Genomic DNA, 21,924 nt, shown 5'->3' with positions numbered 1-21,924 from the left:
ATCATTATATAGTTAACAGTTAATCCGGTTGTTAAAAACTTGATCCCCTGTTGTAGTTTCCATCCGATCACATTCACGATCCTATAGCCCCTTTCCTTCTACTGAGATGGGACCTGCTCAGCCATAGCTGGCCAACAGTGCGAGGAGCCGGGCTTGCTGGAGCTTTCTTATTCTACCTAACGTCATCACCTCAATCTCACGTACTTGTATGTGCGTCAGACAAAATTAAGAAACAAAGAAGGGAGGTAGACTGAAGTGGCAGGGGGACTCCTGAGCTGCTTTTCTAACACGAGAAGCCTTGATAAGATATCAGAACAAATGAGTTCTCCATCCCAAAACCAAAATGTAGACAACTGAATAATTTCCCTGGAAAACATGCAAGTTATCAGATCCAAATCCTCATCTGAATACAAGCTAGCTATCTAAAGGCCTGAGTCAGGATTCGGAGACTGAAAACCATTCCTTACTGAAGCCAACATTAAGGGGTTTCCTTTGACTACATGGAGCTGGATTTCACTTCAGGCTGAAGATACTTACTGCAGTAAGCCATGAATCAGACATACTTTAATCCTCAATTTCCCCACTAACACCATATTCTTTCTCCTTCCCTTATATAACTCTCAATTTTCATTGCAAAGTTATGTACAAATCCCAGCAGTGCAAATAGGCAGCATTTGCTGAACAGAGTATCTTTTGCAGCTGGGAGATGCATAATAATTTATTACCAGAGGAGAATCCTCCTCTTCCTCCACGTAACACTCAGACTGAGAAGTACTTGAAGGAAGGAGGTGAGAGCTGTCCCCGTCCACAGCGGCCCCCTAACAAGGCAAAGTGGGGATGAAGGAGAAGGTGTTTCCAGTACTTAGAGAAGAGGTAACAGGGAACCGGAGGGCCAGGGCATACCGGATTCAGGTCTTGGGGCTAGGGCAAATTTTACAAGGAAAGAAATAAGAGTTTTAGGGATGAGGAGGCTGGTCTTCAGTTTGAACACTTACAGTCTGATGCCTTCAGAAAAACAGCGTCAGCTCTCCCAACATGCTCTAATTTTGCTCACAATAATATGCCTTAAACCATACATTTTTGCAACTGTACTTGAGATGCAAAGTTAGCTAAAACGTAAAATATGCTTTACAGTGCTTTTCATAAACAGAAATTGAAAACAGCCATTTGTACAGCTACTTTGCTCAAAACCATGCACAATCTGTTAGTACAAGCATATGCAATCTCAAATATAACCCCAATGGTTTATATGCCTTTTATACAGAGCAAGGCTTCTCAGCAGTATATGCAGTTTGATTTTGGTGGCTCAGGGATTTTGACTGGAAAAAAAAAAAAACAATTTTTCAGGGGAAAAAAAGGACAGATAGGAAAAAAGGGGTCAGTAAGACATTTGGAGCTATATGAGATCAAGCTACTGAAAAAGCGAGCAGGCCAAGCACGGTTCAGAGGTGACGGTCGTCTCCTCCTCCTCCCACAGCTGCGGTAGGACTCAAAGCAGCAAGTACTACTGCTGGGAAGGGCAGGGAAGCCCTGCCCTTGTGTCATGCGGCTGACCCAGCTCTTGACACCAGCCGAAAGAGGTGGCAATGGTTTTGATGGCTGTGACAAAAATGCGGGCAACTTTAAGGTGATCCTCCCACATACTGTTTTTGTTTCAGTTTTATACTTTGAATATTGTTTTACTGACTTCAGTTTTGGGGATGCATGCCAAGCCACTCAGATAGCCATCGCTTTGGCACAAAGCGTGTAGCAGCACTTGTTGGTTTCTAGTTGTAGTAACTCATTACTGATATCTAATACCTGAAGTGTAAGATAGACACTGCATGTCAGAGTCAGTCAAGTTGTTACAAAAAAGATTAGAGCTGCCTTTTGTCTTCAAATGAAAAATGAAATATTTATTGGCAGAACACAAGTAGCTTCAGCGCTTGCTTCTCATACAGCAATGCACTCTAGTTATTTAACTTTTCTCAGCTCTTTCTCCTTTTAGGAGAGAGGACTTCCAAATTAAAAAAAGAAATCATCACACTCAATGCAGAATTAAAATTACACATTTTCATGGCTTACCAAATGAGCCACAACACTGCATCAGTGGTAGGCCCACCTTATTTCTTATTACACCCCAGTCTCTGGGTATCAGAGAAGAACATAAGACCGTACCACGTCTGGTCTGAATTGTGCCTATATGAGTTCGTGTGTCATACTTGTTTCGTCTTCCTGCTCGAGTGTTTTAAATAATCAAGAGAATAAAGAGATGATAAACCATCTCTGTCCAATCTATCCTGAAGCTGCACAGAAATGAGAACACGACGGTCCGCCTTTGCTCTTTCCGTAAGAGAGATCCTACTTCCAAGGGAGCTCACAAGTCAAGCACAGAAGCAAACAAGCACAGTATCCAGGCACACATCATCAAACACAACTTGATGATGATGTTAACAGCAAAAGGAGAAAAATGGGAAATGGATAAGCTCTTTTTCTGCTGTCCAACTTCAGGTCTTAGTACAATAAAAAAGCATAAGAAGATGCTCCAGACCTATTCAGGACAGCAATCAAAGCATGCCTGAACGTCAAGCACATACTTAAGCCCTGCTTAACGTGAGGAGGAAAATTTCAGCTTCTAGTTAGGAAGTGTGTTTAACTGCTATCAGGAGGCATGTGGAGTAACTGACAGAAAACTCTGCTTCCTCTTACAGTCTTTCCCCTACAGCTCTTGGAAGATTGCCATTGCTGCTGTGCACAGCCTTCCCCGCCGCACAAGAGTACACAAACAGAAAGAACTGTAGTATCAGTTTCTACATTTTCGCCCGAGAACAATACATACGTGTTGTTCAGAAGTCACATGAAAGAAAACGTTGGTTTGTGAACCAACAAATGATTGGGTCGACTGAGAATCTTATCTCTATACAAAAGAGCTATGACTTCACTATGGAAAAACACTTTTTCACACAAAGAGAATTCTGCAGCATCCAGGGGATGCAAAGGGGATCCTGTAGAGTCCTGCAGAGCCGAGGGAGAACTAGCAACATAGCTTACACCATTACTAGTTACTGCAGCAAAAGAAATGCCACGGTGACACAACCCTTCTTTGTTCATACAGTAGGTACATGGCCTCTGTATCTTTCATTGCTGTTCAAATGTTTTGGCATTTTCAGCCGTTCCACAAATTTTCCTCTTCTCGTTACTCCTGCCTGCCGTTTTTGGCAGGGCAGAGGATGTCAGAAATTGAATGAACTGTGGGAGAGGTGGTGGTACGAACAGTCAGAATAACAAATCACCTGGCCTCTATAGTAGTCACCCAAGTGCTCTAAGGGAACACAGATAAGAAAAAGCAAATCTACTAATGGCAGTGTATAAACCTTCTCTTAAAGCTTCCTGGGTACCTAAAGACTGGAAGAAGGCAAGCTGACACTAATCTTTATCTTAACAAAAAAAAAGAAAAATTGCAGAGGAACTGCAGGCTGGTATGTTTATAGTGAGGGTAAGCACAGACTGAGAAATGCGAAACTTTAAAGGCTGAATAACTGGACAACAAAATAGCAGATGACATTCAATGCAGATAAACATGCACATGGGGAATCTCCCCTGCCTTCCCCCCAGGCTCATCTCATCCTCCCCAGTCATCGCATGTATAAAGTGAGAGCTACCTCACTCTCACCACGCAGGAACGCAATTCAGGGGCTACGATAGTTAAGTTCCGTGAAAACAGCAGCTTAGTCAAAAAGCCAAATCAAACATTAGGATTTATAAGGAGAGAAAGAAAAAGCTTAGAGAAGCTATTATGACAGTTTAAATTCATTGTTTGCCATTTTTTTGATTTCTGATATCCAATCTCAGAAAAGGATATTAGAAAAGAAGGGCAACAAAGGATGAAATATGGAGCTGCTTCGACACAAGGAATAACTGAGTAGGCTGGGACAATTCAGCCAGGGAAAAAGAGATGACTTAGGGAGGGTATGACAAGGTCTACAAAACAGCAAGCGGCATGAAGGTGGGTGACTAATTCAGTACAAGATCTAGGGGACAACAAATGCAGCTAAGCTAGCAGGAGGTAGATTCAACACAGGAAGTGTTTTTTCCACGTAAAGGGTAGTAGATTTATAGATGTCCTCGCTAAGGGATGTTGTGAACGCAGAAAGTTCACATGAGTTCAAGGGGAAATTGGACAAGCGCTTGGAGGGGAAATCCAATGAGGGCTGTTAAATACACAGATCATAACAGGCTCAGGAAATCCCCTGAATGGTTGGAGGAAAACAGAATATTGGCGGAAGCGTAATACTCATTTGCCCTCTCCTGCCCTTCCCTAAACATCTGCGTTCGGCCACTTGTGGGAGGCAGAAGACGGGGCTAGAGGGACCGCTATTCTGCGTAGCTGTATTCTGCACAGTTGTACTTCTGCTTACGAGATTTCACAGCTGTAACAGCAGTTCTCTTCTTAAAAGTACAGTTCTCTCCTGCTACAATAGCAGTGAAGATAAATACTCAGTACTGTACTGTTATCTTTTGATGCACCCATTAAAGTGTAGAGGACTGAAGAAAGTCACCAGTACAAATATGGTTTTGTACGCAGTAATTTACAACTCTATTATCAAGCAGCTAATAGCTCCACAACCCGGTCCAGAAGCTGGTGTAAGGAAAACACTTAAAACTATTATTTCAGTGTTGGGGAAAACTGCATAAAGAATTGAAGCTTTGCAACAAAACATTTATTCTCATTAATAGCCTACAGACTAGGAGAAAAGAACAGCTGAACTGCTAAGGGAAAAAAAGGGCTTAGCATGTGATAAATCTCAGGAAGACAGAAGGAAAGGGGGGAAAAAAAAGAAAAAAAAAAAAGAGCTCCGATTTCTGCAGTAACTTGGTTCTACGAAAACTCCAATCAGCAGAACCACAGAAAATTTTAGAGACTAGCTTATCTGATGCATAAGTCATAAAATCAACATAAGATAAAAGCTCAGATAAGACTAGAAAGCTTTATAAAAACAAGCAGCTATGCCTGAGGCCAAAGTTCCCTGAGAATCTACCAGCAACCAAACACGAAAGACAATGAGAGGTTAATGAAGTAAAAGATCAAATGTGAGAAACAGCAACAAATATTCCGTGCATTTAAGGCAGGTCAGCAACAAAGGAATTAAGAAAAGTAAATCTGGATGAAATGAAGGTAAATCATCCCCGGAAAATTAGGTCAACAACTAGTTTCCTGTATTAACATTACTTACAACTATAGCATCAATAGCAGCACTATATATATTGAATGGAAAAAGAAAGTTGTGAAGACAAAATGTCTGAAATAAAATGCAACTTTGAGTAAGCTTACTACCAACTTCTTTTGATGAAATGAATGTAACTTTTCATCACGTTATAAAGGAAAAGATATATAGAACTCAAGAACCATAACAGGCTTCAGCATGTTTTTACAGGGTGGGGAACACCTACCAGCAGAAATTTATCCCAAAAAGGAAGTTGGCCATAGCATATCACACTTTTTATGACCAATGATTCAATCTCTTGAGCCTCGATCCTGTGAGGTCCCAAACACTGAAGTGCTCTCAGCTCCTGGCAACTCACATTCTGGCTGCTCTGCGCTTTTCTTTCGCGATCAGGACTACGATAAGCTTCTGCTTATTAGCACACAAATAACTCGAAACCCTTGAGTGATAAAATACATTGGACCAAAAGAAGCCAACGCAATCATCCTAAAATTTCAATATTTTAAAGCTGGAACAAAGTAATCTATGAAACTTCTAACTCCATAATGATCTGACCAGAAGCCTAATTCAGACTGCTGTACATTTGGAGAAGACATGGATCCAGCTCCAAACGGTACAGCTTCAGTCTTCTTACAGTTCAATTAAGCTGACCATGCTTCTTGACTTCTCAAGAAAAAACACAGGGAGTTAAAAAGGGGAGACAACGAGCTAAAGGAGTAAAGTAAGTTACAGAAGAGAGATTTCTGTTGACCAAAAAAGAGGTTCACAAGATTTTTCAAGAGTTTTGAATAAAATTTTAACACCAAGTCTACAAACCTGTTCTTCAGACACAATTAAAAGAAACCAGTGGCAAATAAAATCACGCTTTAATATGTACCTTTTACTACTAGAAGGCAGAACATAAAAGCCTGAAGATCTATTGTAATATCCTATTTAGCTAGCTGAGCTCCTTCCCATTTTTGTTTGAAAGTGAAAGGAAGGGTAACGTATGAGTGGAAGAGTTCATTCTCCGTGTCAAAGAAATTGACTGTTTTTCACCCTGACATTCCACTTAAATGTATGAAAACCATGTGTGGGATGTGGCATCGTATAACAGCCATTATTTGTACAGATGGTGTACAGAAGTGTTTTCACTTTTGAACTAGAAAAAGGAACTGCCCGCAACTGCTGACAACGTAACAAGTCCTAAAACGCATCTTGCAAAAAGCTTTTAATCTTGCATTCAATTTTAGTTTCTATATTTTACAGCAAACAACAGGAATGAGATTTCTCCCTAGGAAAACATGTTATGTTTTTAATATGAAAAACTAAGATTCATATATGTTTTCAATAAATACATTTAGAGCTTTTCTATACAATTTTATTTTATTAATAAGGCTCTAAAAACAAGCAAAAAAATCTCTTACCTCTGGACACTGTGATGACAGTTCAGACGGGACACTATCAATTCCTCCCACTTTTTTACAAACATAGAAAGATCGGTCTTCACATTTTTTAACTTTCCAGTGTCCCTCCTAAGAAAAATAAAAAAGTATATTCTGTATACGCTCATGTCCTCATGCATTTTTATAATATATATAGATTATATATATATACATATATATAATGTGTGTGTGTGTGTGTGTGTGTATATATATATACACACACACATTACGCAGTTTCTCCTCCCATTTTAATTTTTTAATAAAAACAAGTGACAGAATTTTTTCTCACTCTATTCATGTATTTAACCTTACTTGGCCCACTTATTTTTGCGAATACTGTCAGCAGGACTTTTCACATTAATCATACAAAAGGGTTTGTCTCTCTGAATCACTCTTTGGAACATAATGCATTTCAACGGACTAAGCCTACGAGAATGCTGGGAGCACTTACTTTTCAGAATCCTGTGCAGAATATTTTTCATTTATATTTTAGTTCTTTGTAAGATTAAACTTTGTGTTTGAGCAGTCCTTGTTCAAAATACTGCAAAATCTGTATGATATAATTTTCAGCCTTTGAGAAGTACTGTACACGTACCAAAAGTAACGCTTGAAGAATCACATCCTGAGCCTTCTTTTCCAATGCTACTATGTATTCGTTTGTCTACATTTGCAAAATGTGTAAAATATGTTTTTGCGTTTCTAAAAATACAATTTTACTACAATCCTATTTTCTGCTTCCAATGAGGGCCAATTTCTCCAGCTCACTGTAATGTCCTGGCTTTCCCATGACTCAGTGCTGCTTGAATAAGGATTGTGACCTGGACCCTCTACTGGAGAGGCAATAGAAACTCTTTTTGACACAGCTTTCACACTGTGACAAAACATACTTTACCATAAAACTGGATTACAGTCCACTTGTGAGTCACACACTAGTGAATTTAAGTATTTTAAAGCAAACTTCTGACAAAATTACGAGAAAATTGACAGGCGCCATGAATTGTGATGCAATAGCATGTAGCGTAAGGTTATTTGCACACGACTCCCAGTCCTACCACACCTGACTCATTTGGAGTCAATCTTACTGCTGTCAACTTTTATAGTTTTATGTAGATCTAGATTACTACTCATTATTGAAAGATGCTGCATAAAATGTATAAGTATTGACAGCAGCATAGAACTGGCACAGCTAGCACAGTTTTTCAAAATACGAATTTGAAGCTTTAAGGGTGGAATCTGACGCTCATAAATTACAATATATACTACTCACGTTTTAAATCATTTTCTCTTTATATTGAAACACCTACTGATATTTGTCCTCTTCCATTTGGCAAGCTTTATGTACGTAACAATTTTTACTGACCGTAAGCTCAAAATCTATGATTAATTTTCTGTGCATGAGCGCTGCAAAATGTATTGGTTTCTAAAGGCTACATTGCGTTTATCACTCCCTGAACACGTTAGGCTTTGAATGACAGAAATCATACTACAGGTCATGGTTTAAAAAAAAATACGCACAGTGAGAAAATAAACTATTATAAGCAAAAATAAAACTGTCTGTCTTATTTTTGCAGTAAGAAAAGGAAACTTACAGATCCTTGTGCTGAAACACAGAGCTGTCCTGTACTTTGAAAGATATTTGGTTCTTGGTTGTGCCAGTTAGAGAATTTTACTGGGGTGCTATCAGACCACTGAAAGACAACTGGGGTGCTATTACTGTACAATCCAATCCACGTTTCAGTCACATTTTCTAGAAGAGAATGAGATTTTAGAAACAATGGGCATTTTTTTCTTCATCATTAAAATCTGTAACATTACACCACTGTTAAAAATTATCCACAGCATTTCAGTCAGAACTACCTTCTTTCAGGAAAAATAACCGAGTTGTATGAATTTTAGGAAAGCTTACTCATGAGATAATGCTTTACTGCCATTCAAGACTAAAATGTTTCAAAAGGAGATCAACATTTGTGGTAGTAGGCTTTGAAATCCTCCAAAGTGCAAACTGAGAGCATATACACTTTTTTGAAGCTTGCGTGGGTCAGAAAGCCTGGTATGGAAGGGAAAGATGGTTTCTCTTTGTAATCTTCCACTGGACAGCCAACTTTAGGTTTTCCTCTGAGTGATGCCTATATATTCCAGTGAGCATAGCTGTAGCCATGGGAGTTGACAAATATACGAAAGAGAAGGGCTGCAGTTTGAAGTAATGTCTTACTTGACCAGCTACTACAGGTAGAAAAACTAGACAATCTTTCAGGCACATAAGCCCTTCTTCTGCAAAGAGAGGTCTGAAACAGAAGAAGCGACTTCAAAGCCCAGTACAAGTCAAGAACAATTACTTAGCTTAATTAGGTACCTATCCATTACAGCATCTCTGGAAAAAAAGGTATTTGGTATCTGCGGGAGTAAACGGGGTGTTAATGGAGGTGAGGGAGGTGATAAAGTGGTCAACCTCCTACGAGAAAGGGATGGAACAATGGAGAGGATGGGCATGCAGGGAGGGGAGAAGAATGCCCTGTACATCCAGTATGATGCACTGTCCTACATCCACAGCCGAGAAGATAGCTCAATTGATAAAACATGTCACTATGCCCCTTGCTCAGGGAAGCTTAAAGTCATGGACAACCTATGAAGTTCTGCCAACACAACGATGTCAGCTGGAGGCAAAAAATATTTACATCTCTTTGCTGTTGGTATGACAACAAAACTTTTGGTATTGCTGCACTAGCAAGACAGCTTTTATTCATTAAGTTCTTAGCGTAATTATATTACCTCTTAAGACAATGTGGACTAGCAGAACTCCTTCTCTGATACAACCGGTGCCCTTCAAAGCGGACTCTGCCAAATACTAGCAGGCGTAGACACCATGCAGTTAGACAAGGCCAACTTCCAAAACTAAACTGTTGTTGCTTTAAAGCACAGTTCTTGCATAAGTATAATCATTGGATATTTCGCAACAGTTTGCGGGAAAACAGCCAACAATAGGAAAGGACAAAAGCTAAACTGTGGAGGACTTATGAGAAGAAAAGGGCATATGAGGGCTCCATGAAAACTGGCCCTGTTTTATCACGGACCTCTGACTTTTGCTAGGACCACTGACTGTTATCATTTGCCTATCATGCGCCAGTGCAACTGCCACACTGTCAGAATAAAGCGTGGCCAGCAGCCTCACAAAAGCATTGGGGTTACGTACTCTTTAAACACTGAGCTGAGCATATAGCTCCTCATTGTGCTCCAACACGTTTGTTTACTTGTTTCTTTACTATAATTAAATTCATTGGCATAGCTGATGCTATAATTTTTAACGCTCCTAGAAGGAAAAAACATCATGCTTTCCTTTTCCTGTATGTATTATTTGGGTGTGCCATGAAATAAAATGCTTAAGTGACTAACAACGTGAAATAGCTATCACCAAATGCATCACAAAACACTGCAAGATACACTGTGCAGTTTAAACTAACTCCCAACACTCACCATTTTTAAGCAAGTTAAGGAGCAACTCCGCATCTGCCATGGAGGATATGCTAATGAGTCTGCTATTGTCACTTTGACATGAGATAAAAGCATCGTTCCAGCTCTTCTCCTCTTTATGAAGTCTGTAGCAGTTGCGATTGTGTGGATACCAGTCAGAATCACAACGAGTAGCATAGTACTTCCATGTATCTTTTAATTAAGTATACAAGGTTAGAGTATATTACACAGAATTGCCAAGATTATGTTATGCTCATAATCTATTCAGAGCTATTTTCTTTTTTTTACAAAAGCTGAAAACAAAAGTCATCCAAGATGACGTAAAGAAGACAAAACATATGTCCCATGGAATGCCATCTGCAGACCAAACTGAAGTTTCTCCCACTTTATGACTCAACCATTTGGGCTGTTGTACTGTAACAAACACACTAGTAGAACTGTTTCCCAGTTTGACACATATTGTACTTCCCCTATTATGTTCGGATCCGAGTCAAAACCTCCTGAAGCCTTTTCAGATGCTTGAGCTGAAAAAAGTTTGGGTAAGCTCCAGAGTTTGGGTGAGTTCCTTTTTGTTATCTGAAGGAAGTATGGAAACTGTATTTACCTCTTCCTATCAAAAATGAAAATTAATATTCTAATAAACAGAATTCTGTGTTCATTTCCCACAGAATGAGAATCTGAGGCATTTCATATAGGGTATCTCCTGTATTCACTACATAGACACACTTCAAAAAAATGTACAGTGCTTTTTTGATATGTGAAAAGTACAGCATGCCATAAAAATAACTGCAAATCTAGGGCTGCATTTATACAGCTTTCTTCTCTGTGGGCAATTGGTTAATTCCATTCTCAGCTGAAAGCCTCCTTTCAAACCCAAAAGCGTGGCTCTATTGTAATATGCTGAGAATGAGCATTCTGTAAGTCTCTCTGTCCACGTAAGGAACCAATTAAATGCTATGCATATTAAAATGATTTGCCAGTTGTAAGATCCTCAACATGTTTTCCAGAACTGCACTTGAACAGAGGAAAGTATTAGTACTACAGCTAAGGAAAACTGCATTCAACTTAAAGTAGCAAACCCACACATTTACTCCAGCTACGACTGTTCTGAGAACTTCATATGCAATGCATACTTCTTAGGCACATGTTCTTCTACACTCACAAATAGGATACATTACCACTGAAGAACTTACCCAACGTTTCATGCTCTGTCTTATTTAAGTATTTTTTGCATACAAAAGGCAATCCAGAGTCACACAAATAACTTTGCCAGCCATACTTCAATTTTGAATTAATCACTGCACAATGATTTTCTTTAAAGCGGGTATCAGAGACATCTGCAAATACATTTTTGAGAAGCACACAATTACACAAATTTACTTCTTATTTGTAAAACTGTGTTATAATACTTTCTGCATCTTATTGAATGAACATATGAACATCCCCATGCATCCAAACTTCCAGCAATTTTACACCAACTGACCAACACTATAATAAGGAAAGCAACTGGACAGGTGAACGTTGATCATGACTTATACATGTGGGTAAGTATTTCCTTGACTGCTACTATCAGATGAACGGCTGAAATAAGTCCTTGTGTCTATGTTGTATGCACTGATGGCCACACACCAAAACGCAAGACACATGCGAGCCATGTCACAAAGCTCATGCTAAAGTGCTAAGGTTAATTAGAGCATGTTAACGTAAACAAATCAGAACACCTTTCTTCCACAAAATCAACTAGAACATAGCTTTCAGATATGCAACTGGAATGTTAAAGACACCATTAGAAGCAAATGACAGAAGGGCCAAATCCTTAATGCTTGGAACAGATGCATCTCAACTGATGCCACAACCCAAGAAGTGGCTCAGTTCATGAGTATGAATTAAGACTCCTGCAAAAAGAGACACTCTGGTTCACTTAGTTCACTTTTCAAGTGTAGCTGTAGGAGCAGCACTCCTATGTCTAAGCTGCAGTTACAGAGAGCATATAATTACACTGCTATAACATATCCAAGAGGAACATCAAGTACTTGATCTCCAGTTCACAAACACTAATGGTGCTCCATCTGACCACTGCCAGCCAGCATCTTCCTCGAGTCGATTCAGGCCTGTCCACAGCACAATGTCTGTGGCGTTTAGCTGCCCTGAAACAGACAAAATAGACAAAACCCTTCAAAAACTACTCATTATGCAAACTGTTCCTACACAAGCTGTCGCTGACCTTACAAGCTAAATCTGTTACAAAAAGCTGCATAAGTGCCAGCCTGTTTCAGGCTTTTGTGAGACACAAAACAAACGACCTTTAGTTCCTTTAGAACCCGTAGACATGTCAAAAAGCTAATGATATAATTTTTAAAACTTCCTGTTTTCTTATATCCTGCAACTGAAAATAGACAATAATGGGAAGCAATGGGAAAGAAGAGACTCTGACACCTGCAGCAGCCTTTACAACGTAATTCTACAACCCGCTTCCTTAACTTGGTGCTCTTCACTCACAATAAAATATACGTGAAAGCAACGCTATCAGAAGATTGAACGAAATTTGTCTGAGGCTCTTTCTGCATGGGAAAAAAACCAAAAAACTTATCAAAGACGGAATACCGTCCATTTATGAAGGCAGAGAGTTGTCGTTTCTCCCATGTAGGAAGCTTGCTTTAAGCCTGTTGGGGGGTTGTAGTCGCTAGCTTACAAAGAAAAGTTAGCAGGGACTAACTTTTGGACATTATGGCAGATGGCATAACGGCCATTATGGTAAACGGCGGAGAAGGTAAATATTTGGACAATTCTTCAAAGCAAACAAACATGCTCCGTAACTACAGCTGCAAGAACGAATAGGAGCCACTGTGGGGAGCGAGAGCTAAAATTACATCCTCACGTATAGGTTTACTAAGGCTGTAACTTACCTTCATCCTTGCTTTTTCAAATCACTTTACTGAAGTGGCGTTACGTGACGAAGCCTTGAAAGCAGCAATGGGAGAGACCTAATACGTAGCACTAAGCCCTTTTTCACAGGTAAACTGTGAATCTAACTATATGATCTACAGAGAAAGGCGAGCTGAACTGCCTCCCTGTGGGGCACAGGGCATCCCTACAGAGGCGCAGGGGACAAAATTCACTGAGGTGGGTGAATTCTCGACCTTACTGAAGGCTACAACAAAATTCCAGTCTTCAGGGTCAGGATTTGAAACATTCTCCAACTGAATAACCTAAGCTTGTCCTTAAACCGAGCATCAGCGCTACGAAATCTTTACTCACTGCTTAAATCACTTATGTAGTTCTGCTCTTCCACGTCCACTATACTTAGCAGGTCTCCTCCTTGCGTCTGGCACGTGACCCGTGCTTCATTCCAGGGGAGAACAGACAGAAGATTGAACTGGTAGCAAATGTGTGTGTCAGGGTTCTTCTTCCAAAAAACGTCACAGCCGCTCTCTGCTCGAAAACAGATTAATTATCAGCAGCACATTACAACAATCAGAAATATAATACCTATAACAATTTAATTAATTAATGACAGTGGAATCAAAACGGAAGCATGCGTAAGAACTCCTTTAATTAGGAGTCCTCTGTTAAAGTACATGTGGAAATAGGGCACTCACTGAACAAAAAACTGCTCAATTTTTCATACGGTTGATAAATACTCAGGAATTGATCTGCAGCTGGTAGTGATTTTCACAGCTCTCATGAAGCCAAGAGACTTATGTTTTAATTTATACCAGCTGATCATTTGCTTCTAAAGTTGAATTTTGAAACATCCACACCATGAACACCTCACCCAACTTGCGGAGGAGCAGTCACCTATATGCCCTTCTATCTACTACTCAAGGGAATAAACTTACTATAATTACATAATATAAGCAAGGCGGAAAATACCATCTTTTATTAAGGTTGTGCAGAAATTCACATTATAAAGTCACATTTTCAACTGTTTATAACATGCCTTGCTATAGAGATCTGAAATGCTGCATGAGCCCACTGGAAGCAACGGGCTACACTCCTTTGAAAACTACAAAATACTATCTATAATATTTAATATTCAAGAAGATTATATGCCCAAAATCTTTCAGAGAGCAAGTTATTTTAAAGCTATTGCTTTTAAGTGGTTTAGGCCCAAAATATGAGCATGGTAGTAAAGGAACGTAAAAGATGTTATGCAGTTAAAAGCAGAATGTGACTTTGCAGAAGCACTCTATTTCACATGCTTCAGAGAAGCTCTCTATAGATCACTGGGACAGAAGAGATATCGGTGGCTTAGCAGCAGGGTAAGGTCAACGGGCTGCACAAAAGAGCAAGCACCTCTCATCCTTTCGCTTGCCCTCTGTAGTTTTGCTCTTGGGATCGGGTCTTGGATCTTCAAAGGCGAAACACGATGAATTATGATAAAGTTTGCTTTGAGTTTTTTTAAAAGAGACACCCCCCCCCCAATGGGAGGGAAGTAACCCTGTAATCCAAAACAGCATGCTCTTCTAGACTTATTAATAAAGATCAGAGATACTTTAACTTAGGAAAAAAGAAGACAAGCAACACCTACCAGCATTTGGGCAAAATCCCCATTTTTCATCTTGTTCGTAGTGACTTGTTGTAGCACACCAGTCAAATTCCTTTCCATCTCTGGTACATTCATAATACCACTTATTGTTATACTTAAATGGAAAAACGCATGGGAAACCAAAAGAATTTCCCAGCAAGGTATACATTTCTGCAATAAACAAAATGCAGAGATCAGAAGAATACATTCATAGAGGTTTCTTCCCCTACATTTCATTATTTGTGTTATTAACAGTGACAATAACAACAAAATGTCTGTTTAAGGTTATTTTCTGATTTTAATTTATACTTCTAATAATGCTGTGGTATCACGTATGAGCAGCATAACTTCAGTGAGCGGAATTCTGAAATAATACTTTAAGAAACCTATCCTCATCAAAAAAGGCACATTTTCATGACTAACTACAGTAAAAAAAAACTGAACAATTATCATACAAAAATCTGCATCTACACTTGAGAGTAACTACATAAAACGATAGTTAGAAGAATCAGAACATGCTCAAATGCAGGTTCTGTTTATTTTTTATTTGTAACTCTCCTATGATGAACAAGCAATTTAGCATAATTTCCCCTGTTCCTCCCACTCTTTTTTAATGAATTTCTAATGTTTTTCCGTTCTCTTTGTTATTCTATGGGAAAGGAAATGTGAAAGACAAAGGAATAATAATGATAACCTCTTTGAAATAAGCTTTTTTATCATGGGGAGTAATAATCTGGCTGAAGAGTAGCTGATGTTGCATACATTTGTTGTTACATCCATCAATGACTGATAAAGTATTTTAAATATTTTCCTATTATATTTTGAGTACCAAAATACTGGAAGAATGAAGTGCAACTGAAAGCTGGAAAAGCTTTAACTCAGTTAAACCTCCTTAATCTCAGAGCACTAGCTTCTAGGAAAGGTTAAAGAACCACAATCACGTTTAGACTGAAAATGTTTGCCAAAGATCCTGTGTTGATAGCCTAAAGATCAAAGTCCTTTGACTACAGAATAAGTACATATCGCCAGTTACCAAGAGGTTTCCAGAGTTAATGGCTGTCTGCAGAGAAACATAAAAAGGCAGCTTATACGTTGTAAATCTCCCTCAAAGCCTTTTGATAGTAACAGATGATAGGAAGAGCATAAGTTAAAAAAAAAAAAAAAAAAAAAAAAGAGTCAGGATTACATCTCTCTGTCAGCTACCATGCTGCAGAGGTGCAAAGGATTACCTCAGTCCCAGCAAGAAATCAAAGTCAAGGGCTACAGTCCTCTCACCACAGTTAAATATACCTTTTTCTTTGAAGGTAGAAACCCCCTCCATCTCGGGAATTAATAGGCTGGCTTCTATTTGCATGTGCACATGCCGAGGGGGAAGAAGGGAAATAGAAATTGGAAGTGAAACAGACTTTGCCAATGCAATTAGTTACTTTGGTCCTGGAAATAGGTTAGAAGCCTACGGCTGATCCTCCTCTCCGAGATGCCTCCTGCAGTACTAGAAACAAACCAGGTCTACTTTCATTTCATTAGGTTTACACAGCAAGCATGTAAGGCTTTTTGTTGTTTTAAACATTTTCTCTCTGGTCTTAAGTATAAACTCCACCAGGTTTTAGAGAAACGGTCGGCTGCTAGAGTGTTTTTACAGTTATCACAAGGAAAGACTTCAGCAGAGGCCAAGCCCAGCTACACGTCCAGAGGAAACCACAGGCGCGAGAGCTCTGCAACCCAAAGAGCCAGCTCACGTGGGCAGAGTCACCAGCTCCAGTCTGAGACACGTTGTGCAAATGTAAGGCCTTTCCCTCTAAAGAAACGCTGAAGGAGAGGTTGAACTAGGGTCAAGGTACAGTCTGGCTGCATTGCCGTTCGCGGTAAACAGGTTTATCTCAGTCCTCATACCTGGAAACTTGTTAAGGAAAGCAGGCCTGGGTCTTGAGATAAACTCCTACCCCTTTGCTAGTTCTACACCGGGATTAATCAAGAGCCTGAACTCTGCCGCAAAGTTAGTCATGTTCAGAGTCCAGGCTCTGAATGCTGCAAACACTTGGTTAACGCATATCAGAATTTCAGGTTGATTTTCAGTGATTTGAATTCCAAATTCTTCTTTTTCTTTGGATCTATTTGATGAAAAAAGCTGCAGTACAGGCAACAACATATCCTTAGTTCAGCTTTTTTCTTTTATAGAGGATTTGAAGTGGGCATTTCCTGATTTGCAAGTATATAAGTACATTTTTGGGTCCATATAACAGACGAACACAGTGTGCAATGTTTTCTTCTCCTTAACTATTGCCATACGAAAAAGAAGAAATGTACACTCCCCAACCACAAGACAGACTGGAAGTGATTGTAAGCATCTGACCTTGCTTCAGAAGAACTTTTCAAAACTGTTCCCATATACATTTCTATGGCAACATTTTATTTTTACCTTGAAACGGATGTTCACAAAGGTCTTCATCATAGGACAAGTACTGCTTCCACTGATGATTTGATAGTTTTTTTGCCACAATGCGTTTGCTGTTTTCAACAGCCAATTTGTACTCTGATACGCCGACTAGCGCTCTTCCATCACAGTTCCACCACAACGAATACTGAGTTGAATCACATTCAAGCATACTTAATGGCTGTTCTGGTCTATTGATGTTCAGTCCTAGACAAGTACTTCTGCCTATGTTGAAAAGGCGACGATTAGATACCCATTTCCATAACATATATTTTGAGAGTTGATTGCAGTCTTCCAGAACAAGGCCAACTGTATCTGCTTTTATGCACAGGTTGGAGTCTTCACTTTGGATAATAAATATCCCTTTATCTGCAGGGGAAAAAAAGACTTTCAGTTTGTAGGATTTTGCAGATGGACATATTATTGGAAGACAAACGTTTTTGTTGGGACCACTCATCAAGAACACTGAAAACATCAATCAAAATAACCAGCACTTCAAAAATAAGACGACTGGGCTAAATTTGTGGTGGCCATACTTTACTGCCAATTGCACGTTAACGATTTTATTTTTAAAAGCACACATACTTAAGTAATTAATGATTTTCAGTGCCCACCTGAAACACTTTTAAGAAGAGATCAATTTTTAACATGTGGACCATTTGCAAGATCACAAAAATAAGGCTATGAAATATTTCTAAAGTTGAACATCCAAAAAAATGGGGTGCCCAAAAACATCAGCCATTTTTAAGAAAGAAAAAGCACTAGTCACCAAGAAATATTCAGTAATGGACAACACAGGTTCAAATGTTACAGCAAGTCCAACAGAAGTGATACCTTATGTTGTTACATATACAGTGAGGGGAGTGAGATTACAATTGAAGGACAAATTTAAGGCTGAAATTGTAACAACTCTCCATCATATTCATTCTTTACCCTCTGCAACTGTAGAAGCAGAAAATTTATTTTGCATTGTAAGTAAGATACAAAAAGAATAGGATTTATCTCAATCATGAGAGGCAGCGGCCAAGAGTTAAAGTCTTAACTACTGGATACATATTTTTCAGCCATATATGACTATCCTGGGCCACACCAGATGTCATGCAGTTTAGCCTAACATCCCAGCTTTCTTGGAGTTGTACAGAAATTCACTTAACTATGAGACATCACACTATAAGCATGTGAACAAAAGTCAGCTGTTTTAATATCTTGGGAACAAGTGTCTAAGTACATACACTGAAAAATGAGGAGGTTTGAGGAACTGGAAATCGGCAGAAGATAAACCTGTAATGCTTTAGCAACATCCTTTAGCCTGAAATCCCGTGGTGGTTAACCCACGGAGTTCCTCTCACACGATAGGCGAGATACTTATTTTATGCCGCGTAAGATTATTTGTTGAAAACCTGAGTAGCATTTCCATTCTGCCTTGAAATTTTACAATGAGGCTTTCTCCACACGTGCTATGTGTATTATAATTCATTAACCCTAGCATCCTGAAGCAGTAATAATATTAAAAAAACTCTTTCAAACCAAAATAGCCCACACCTAAATTTAGTGTGAGGTGCAGAGGCACACCCAGATCCTGGGTCTGGGTGCGCTGCATACCTACAGTTCAGGTGTAGCAGTAAAAAATAAAGATTTTTCAGCCCAAAGCGGGACAGTGCCATGCAACACAGACACAAGATTCAGCTCACCGGTGTGAGGTGCAAACGGGACAGACCAGACAAAGTCAGGGAGCAAGAATACGTTAGAGGTCCTGCCCGGAGCGCATCAGGCGGTCTGACTTGCCGAGAGGACTGCACCTCGCAACCTAACGGGCGCTGTTTTTCTCATGGCTACTAGTCATCTGCAGCAGCTTGGGCGAGCCTTTTTGACTAACAGCGACTGAGAATAAGCCTGTTACCTGGTAGTTCCCGGTGCTAATACTGCAATTGCATTTCCCAATTCCCATCTGTGAGCTGCCTTACATCAAGTCTTCCACTGTTGGGGCAGAGCGAGGTGCTTTTCCTGCGCTCCTCCAGCAGTCCAGCCTACTCCTACACTGAAAAAAATTCCTACACTGAGCACACTGAAAAAAAAAAAAAAAAGACTCTGTTTTCTGCCAGATACTCTGTCTGGGCCTTTGCTTTTGAGTTTTCTTTGAAGCTGTACACTCTGTGCCAGCTTCAATCTTCTCATCCCACCCAATCCCCTATGGGCCACATCGCTGGGATGGTCTCTATCTACAGGCACAGACAACATGGGCAGAGAAGGGTTTTGTCTCTCATGCTAAGGAATATCTTTTCCTTTCTACAGCACTAAAAACAGTTCCTTCAGCAGTCTTATCTTGGTTGACCAACAAACTAGGCAGTGAATTTGCTAAATAAGAGGGAGCCGGGGTGTCATTAGCACCAGCAAACACTGATTAATAAGGTTAATTCCCTGTGAAACGGCGATGCACGCTTAAAAGGTCTCATGCAAATTTTAAACAGGGTGGTCTTGCTCACAAGTGACTTCCAGTCAGCAAGTCCTAACCTATCTCCGCTCGCATGTACACAGCGGCCCCCCTGCAGCACCTTCTCTGGCGCGAGGGGAAACGGGACACAAAAAACACCCAGAGATGAGGGATTTTCAATGCTGAATACGTGAAAACATTGGGGTGCCTCTATCTATATAGCTCTTAAGAACTGTAATAGCTGCTGAGAAAAGATTAAGAGCATTAAAAAGGCTACACAGATAACACAGATGGAGGATGTGAATAACAACATGCTTTCCTTTGTCACCCTACAGTGACTTTATGCCAAGGATGGCCAGACCGTAATTCTTGAGCCACAGAGCCCGGTTTCAAACGTGGTTTCCATTCCCCAGCTACACGACGCGGCCGGCAGGAACGCGGTGCTGGCACCAAGACTGCCAGGTAGTGCCAGCGCGAGGGAGAAGTCGGACACGAGAGCTGGCAGGCTCACAATGACAGCTCCACGTGGGCCCAGCTCTGCCCACGCCTGCCCTGGGGCAGCGTCAGGCCTGCGGGACCTCTGCTAGGACTCCCTCGTACATCGATTTGGTTACAAAGCTCCCGGCATCGGGAACCTCCTGCTCCCCGCAACCCTTCGGCACAGAGCTTCTAGGGGCAGCCCACAAGGCCCAAAGAAAAGATAAGTTATCCTACACTTTAGCACTTGACTGGATGGAGGGAGCCCTCCAGACACAACCTGCTGCTCCTACCATCCCGGCCTCCCCCTTACAAGAAAAAGGGGACACGAAACAAAGACCCAGAAGCGCAGCCTCATTCGAACGTGAGTCACAAACAGAGAGCTGATAGTGGACAAGCTCCTCCAAGTTCCTGTTTACTTAGGTTCAACGCTCCTAATACTGAATAAAGGCATGTGACAAAACGAGGAGTACAGGCTATCTTGTTTCCTTCCTTCTCACCTCCCACTTCCTTCCCCCTCAAAAAGCAGCGGGAATCGCTCATGTGGTAACGAGGAAAATAGCAGGAATTTAACAAGAATCAGGAAAACTCATCTGTATTCCCTCCAGGGGAAGGGAAAGCAACAGGCAGCGGAAGGTCTATAACATGCTCCCAAAACACGGGAAGAAAGCCGAGCAAGACCTGCTCCCTGCAAGGTTCACACAGGCCAGGCGTTCCCCCCTCGGCCCGTCACCCCGGTGGAGCGACACCTTCGAGCTCCCCGAGCTCCCCTGGCTCAGGGCCAGGCTGAGCTCGGCACAGGGGGCAGCCCCGCCGCGCCCGGGGGGCAGCGCAGAGCCGGGGGCAGCCCCGCCGCGCCCGGGGGGCAGCGCAGAGCCGGGGGCAGCCCCGCCGCGCCCGCCCGCCCGCCCGGGGCGCACGGCGCAGCCCGCCGCTCACCGACGGCGCGGAGCTGCCGGCGGGGCCAATTTCCCCACTTCGGGGCGAGGCGCGCAGACCTCCTCCAGGCTCCGGCAGCTGGCGGCGAGCCCCGCACGCAGGGCCGGCGGCCTCGCTCCGCGGAGACGGAGGGCTCAGGCGCGGGGCAGAGGCTCCGCCGCTTCCCCCCGAGGGCAGCGGGGCAGCCGCCGGCCCCTGCCCCTGCCCGGCCGCGGAGCCGCACCGCCTCCCACCCCGCTCCCCCCCCCACCGCCGCCGCCGCCGCCGCCTTCCCGGGGGCGCCGGGGCTCCCGGCGGCCTCACTCACTCCGCAGGGAGGACACCTCGTCGCGGCTGAGGGCGGCGGCCTCCCGCGCCAGGCCGCGGCCGCCGAGCAGCAGGCAGCACGCCAGGAGCCGCAGCCGCACGCCCAGCATCGCCGCGGGCACGGCGCGGCGCGGCTCCGCTCCGCTCCGCTGCTCTCCGGGCCGCGGGACCGGCGCCGCGGAGCCCAGCCCCGCGGAGGGCGGAGGAGGGGCCGCCCCGGGGGAGGGCCGCCCCGCGCCGGCGGGCAGGAGCCGCCCCGGGGCACCGGCCAGCGGGAGGGGGGCGGTGGGATCAAGGGGCCGAAAAAAGCTGCATGGCCCTTCTTTTTAATGGGAAAACACACTTTTAAACCCAGTTACTTTTCCCTTTGAAAGAGCCAGAAAATTGCAAACAGAGAACGGGGATCGCTAATAGCACAATCCGTGTTTTCACGTTTTCTCCCCGTGTCGCTGGCCCTTTATACCGCCACAGGCCCCATCCAGAGGCTTGGTTTTTAGCTAGGACAGCGTGTCAACTCCCGTCGTTCTAAGTTTTGGCATGAGGAAAGAGTAATTCCCTTCACCCGCTTTGCACAGTCTGTAAGTTGAATGGTCTCGGTAGCTGCTGCCCCGCTTGGGCTGAGTTTCTCTTGGTCTTGGGGAAACTATGAATAGCACAGGGAAAGTCACAAGCAGCATCTCTGGGTTAAAGGTTGGGCAATTTTACTGAAATCA

At 42.1% G+C, this 21,924-nt stretch overlaps 1 protein-coding gene across 1 annotated transcript in view; it reads right to left on the bottom strand.

Moving 5' to 3' along the window:
- PLA2R1 (phospholipase A2 receptor 1) overlaps positions 1–21,406 on the bottom strand; it is a 46,095-nt gene extending 24,689 nt beyond the window's left edge. The window contains exons 1-9 of the mRNA XM_068948806.1: positions 21,213–21,406; positions 17,044–17,427; positions 14,628–14,795; positions 13,355–13,528; positions 12,130–12,243; positions 11,290–11,433; positions 10,100–10,288; positions 8,218–8,375; positions 6,611–6,718 (exon numbers count right to left, since the gene is read on the bottom strand). Of these exons, the coding sequence (XP_068804907.1) occupies positions 6,611–6,718; positions 8,218–8,375; positions 10,100–10,288; positions 11,290–11,433; positions 12,130–12,243; positions 13,355–13,528; positions 14,628–14,795; positions 17,044–17,427; positions 21,213–21,321 (1,548 nt within the window). The 5' untranslated portion in view covers positions 21,322–21,406. The remainder of the gene's footprint in view (positions 1–6,610; positions 6,719–8,217; positions 8,376–10,099; positions 10,289–11,289; positions 11,434–12,129; positions 12,244–13,354; positions 13,529–14,627; positions 14,796–17,043; positions 17,428–21,212) is intronic.
- Between the last annotated feature and the right edge of the window lie 518 nt (positions 21,407–21,924).

Source organism: Struthio camelus, chromosome 6 (assembly GCF_040807025.1).
Source record: "Struthio camelus isolate bStrCam1 chromosome 6, bStrCam1.hap1, whole genome shotgun sequence".
In the NCBI taxonomy this organism is placed as follows: domain Eukaryota; kingdom Metazoa; phylum Chordata; class Aves; order Struthioniformes; family Struthionidae; genus Struthio; species Struthio camelus.
The sequence above is the reverse complement of the archived record's forward strand: the minus strand, read 5'-3'. Positions and strand labels throughout refer to the sequence as shown.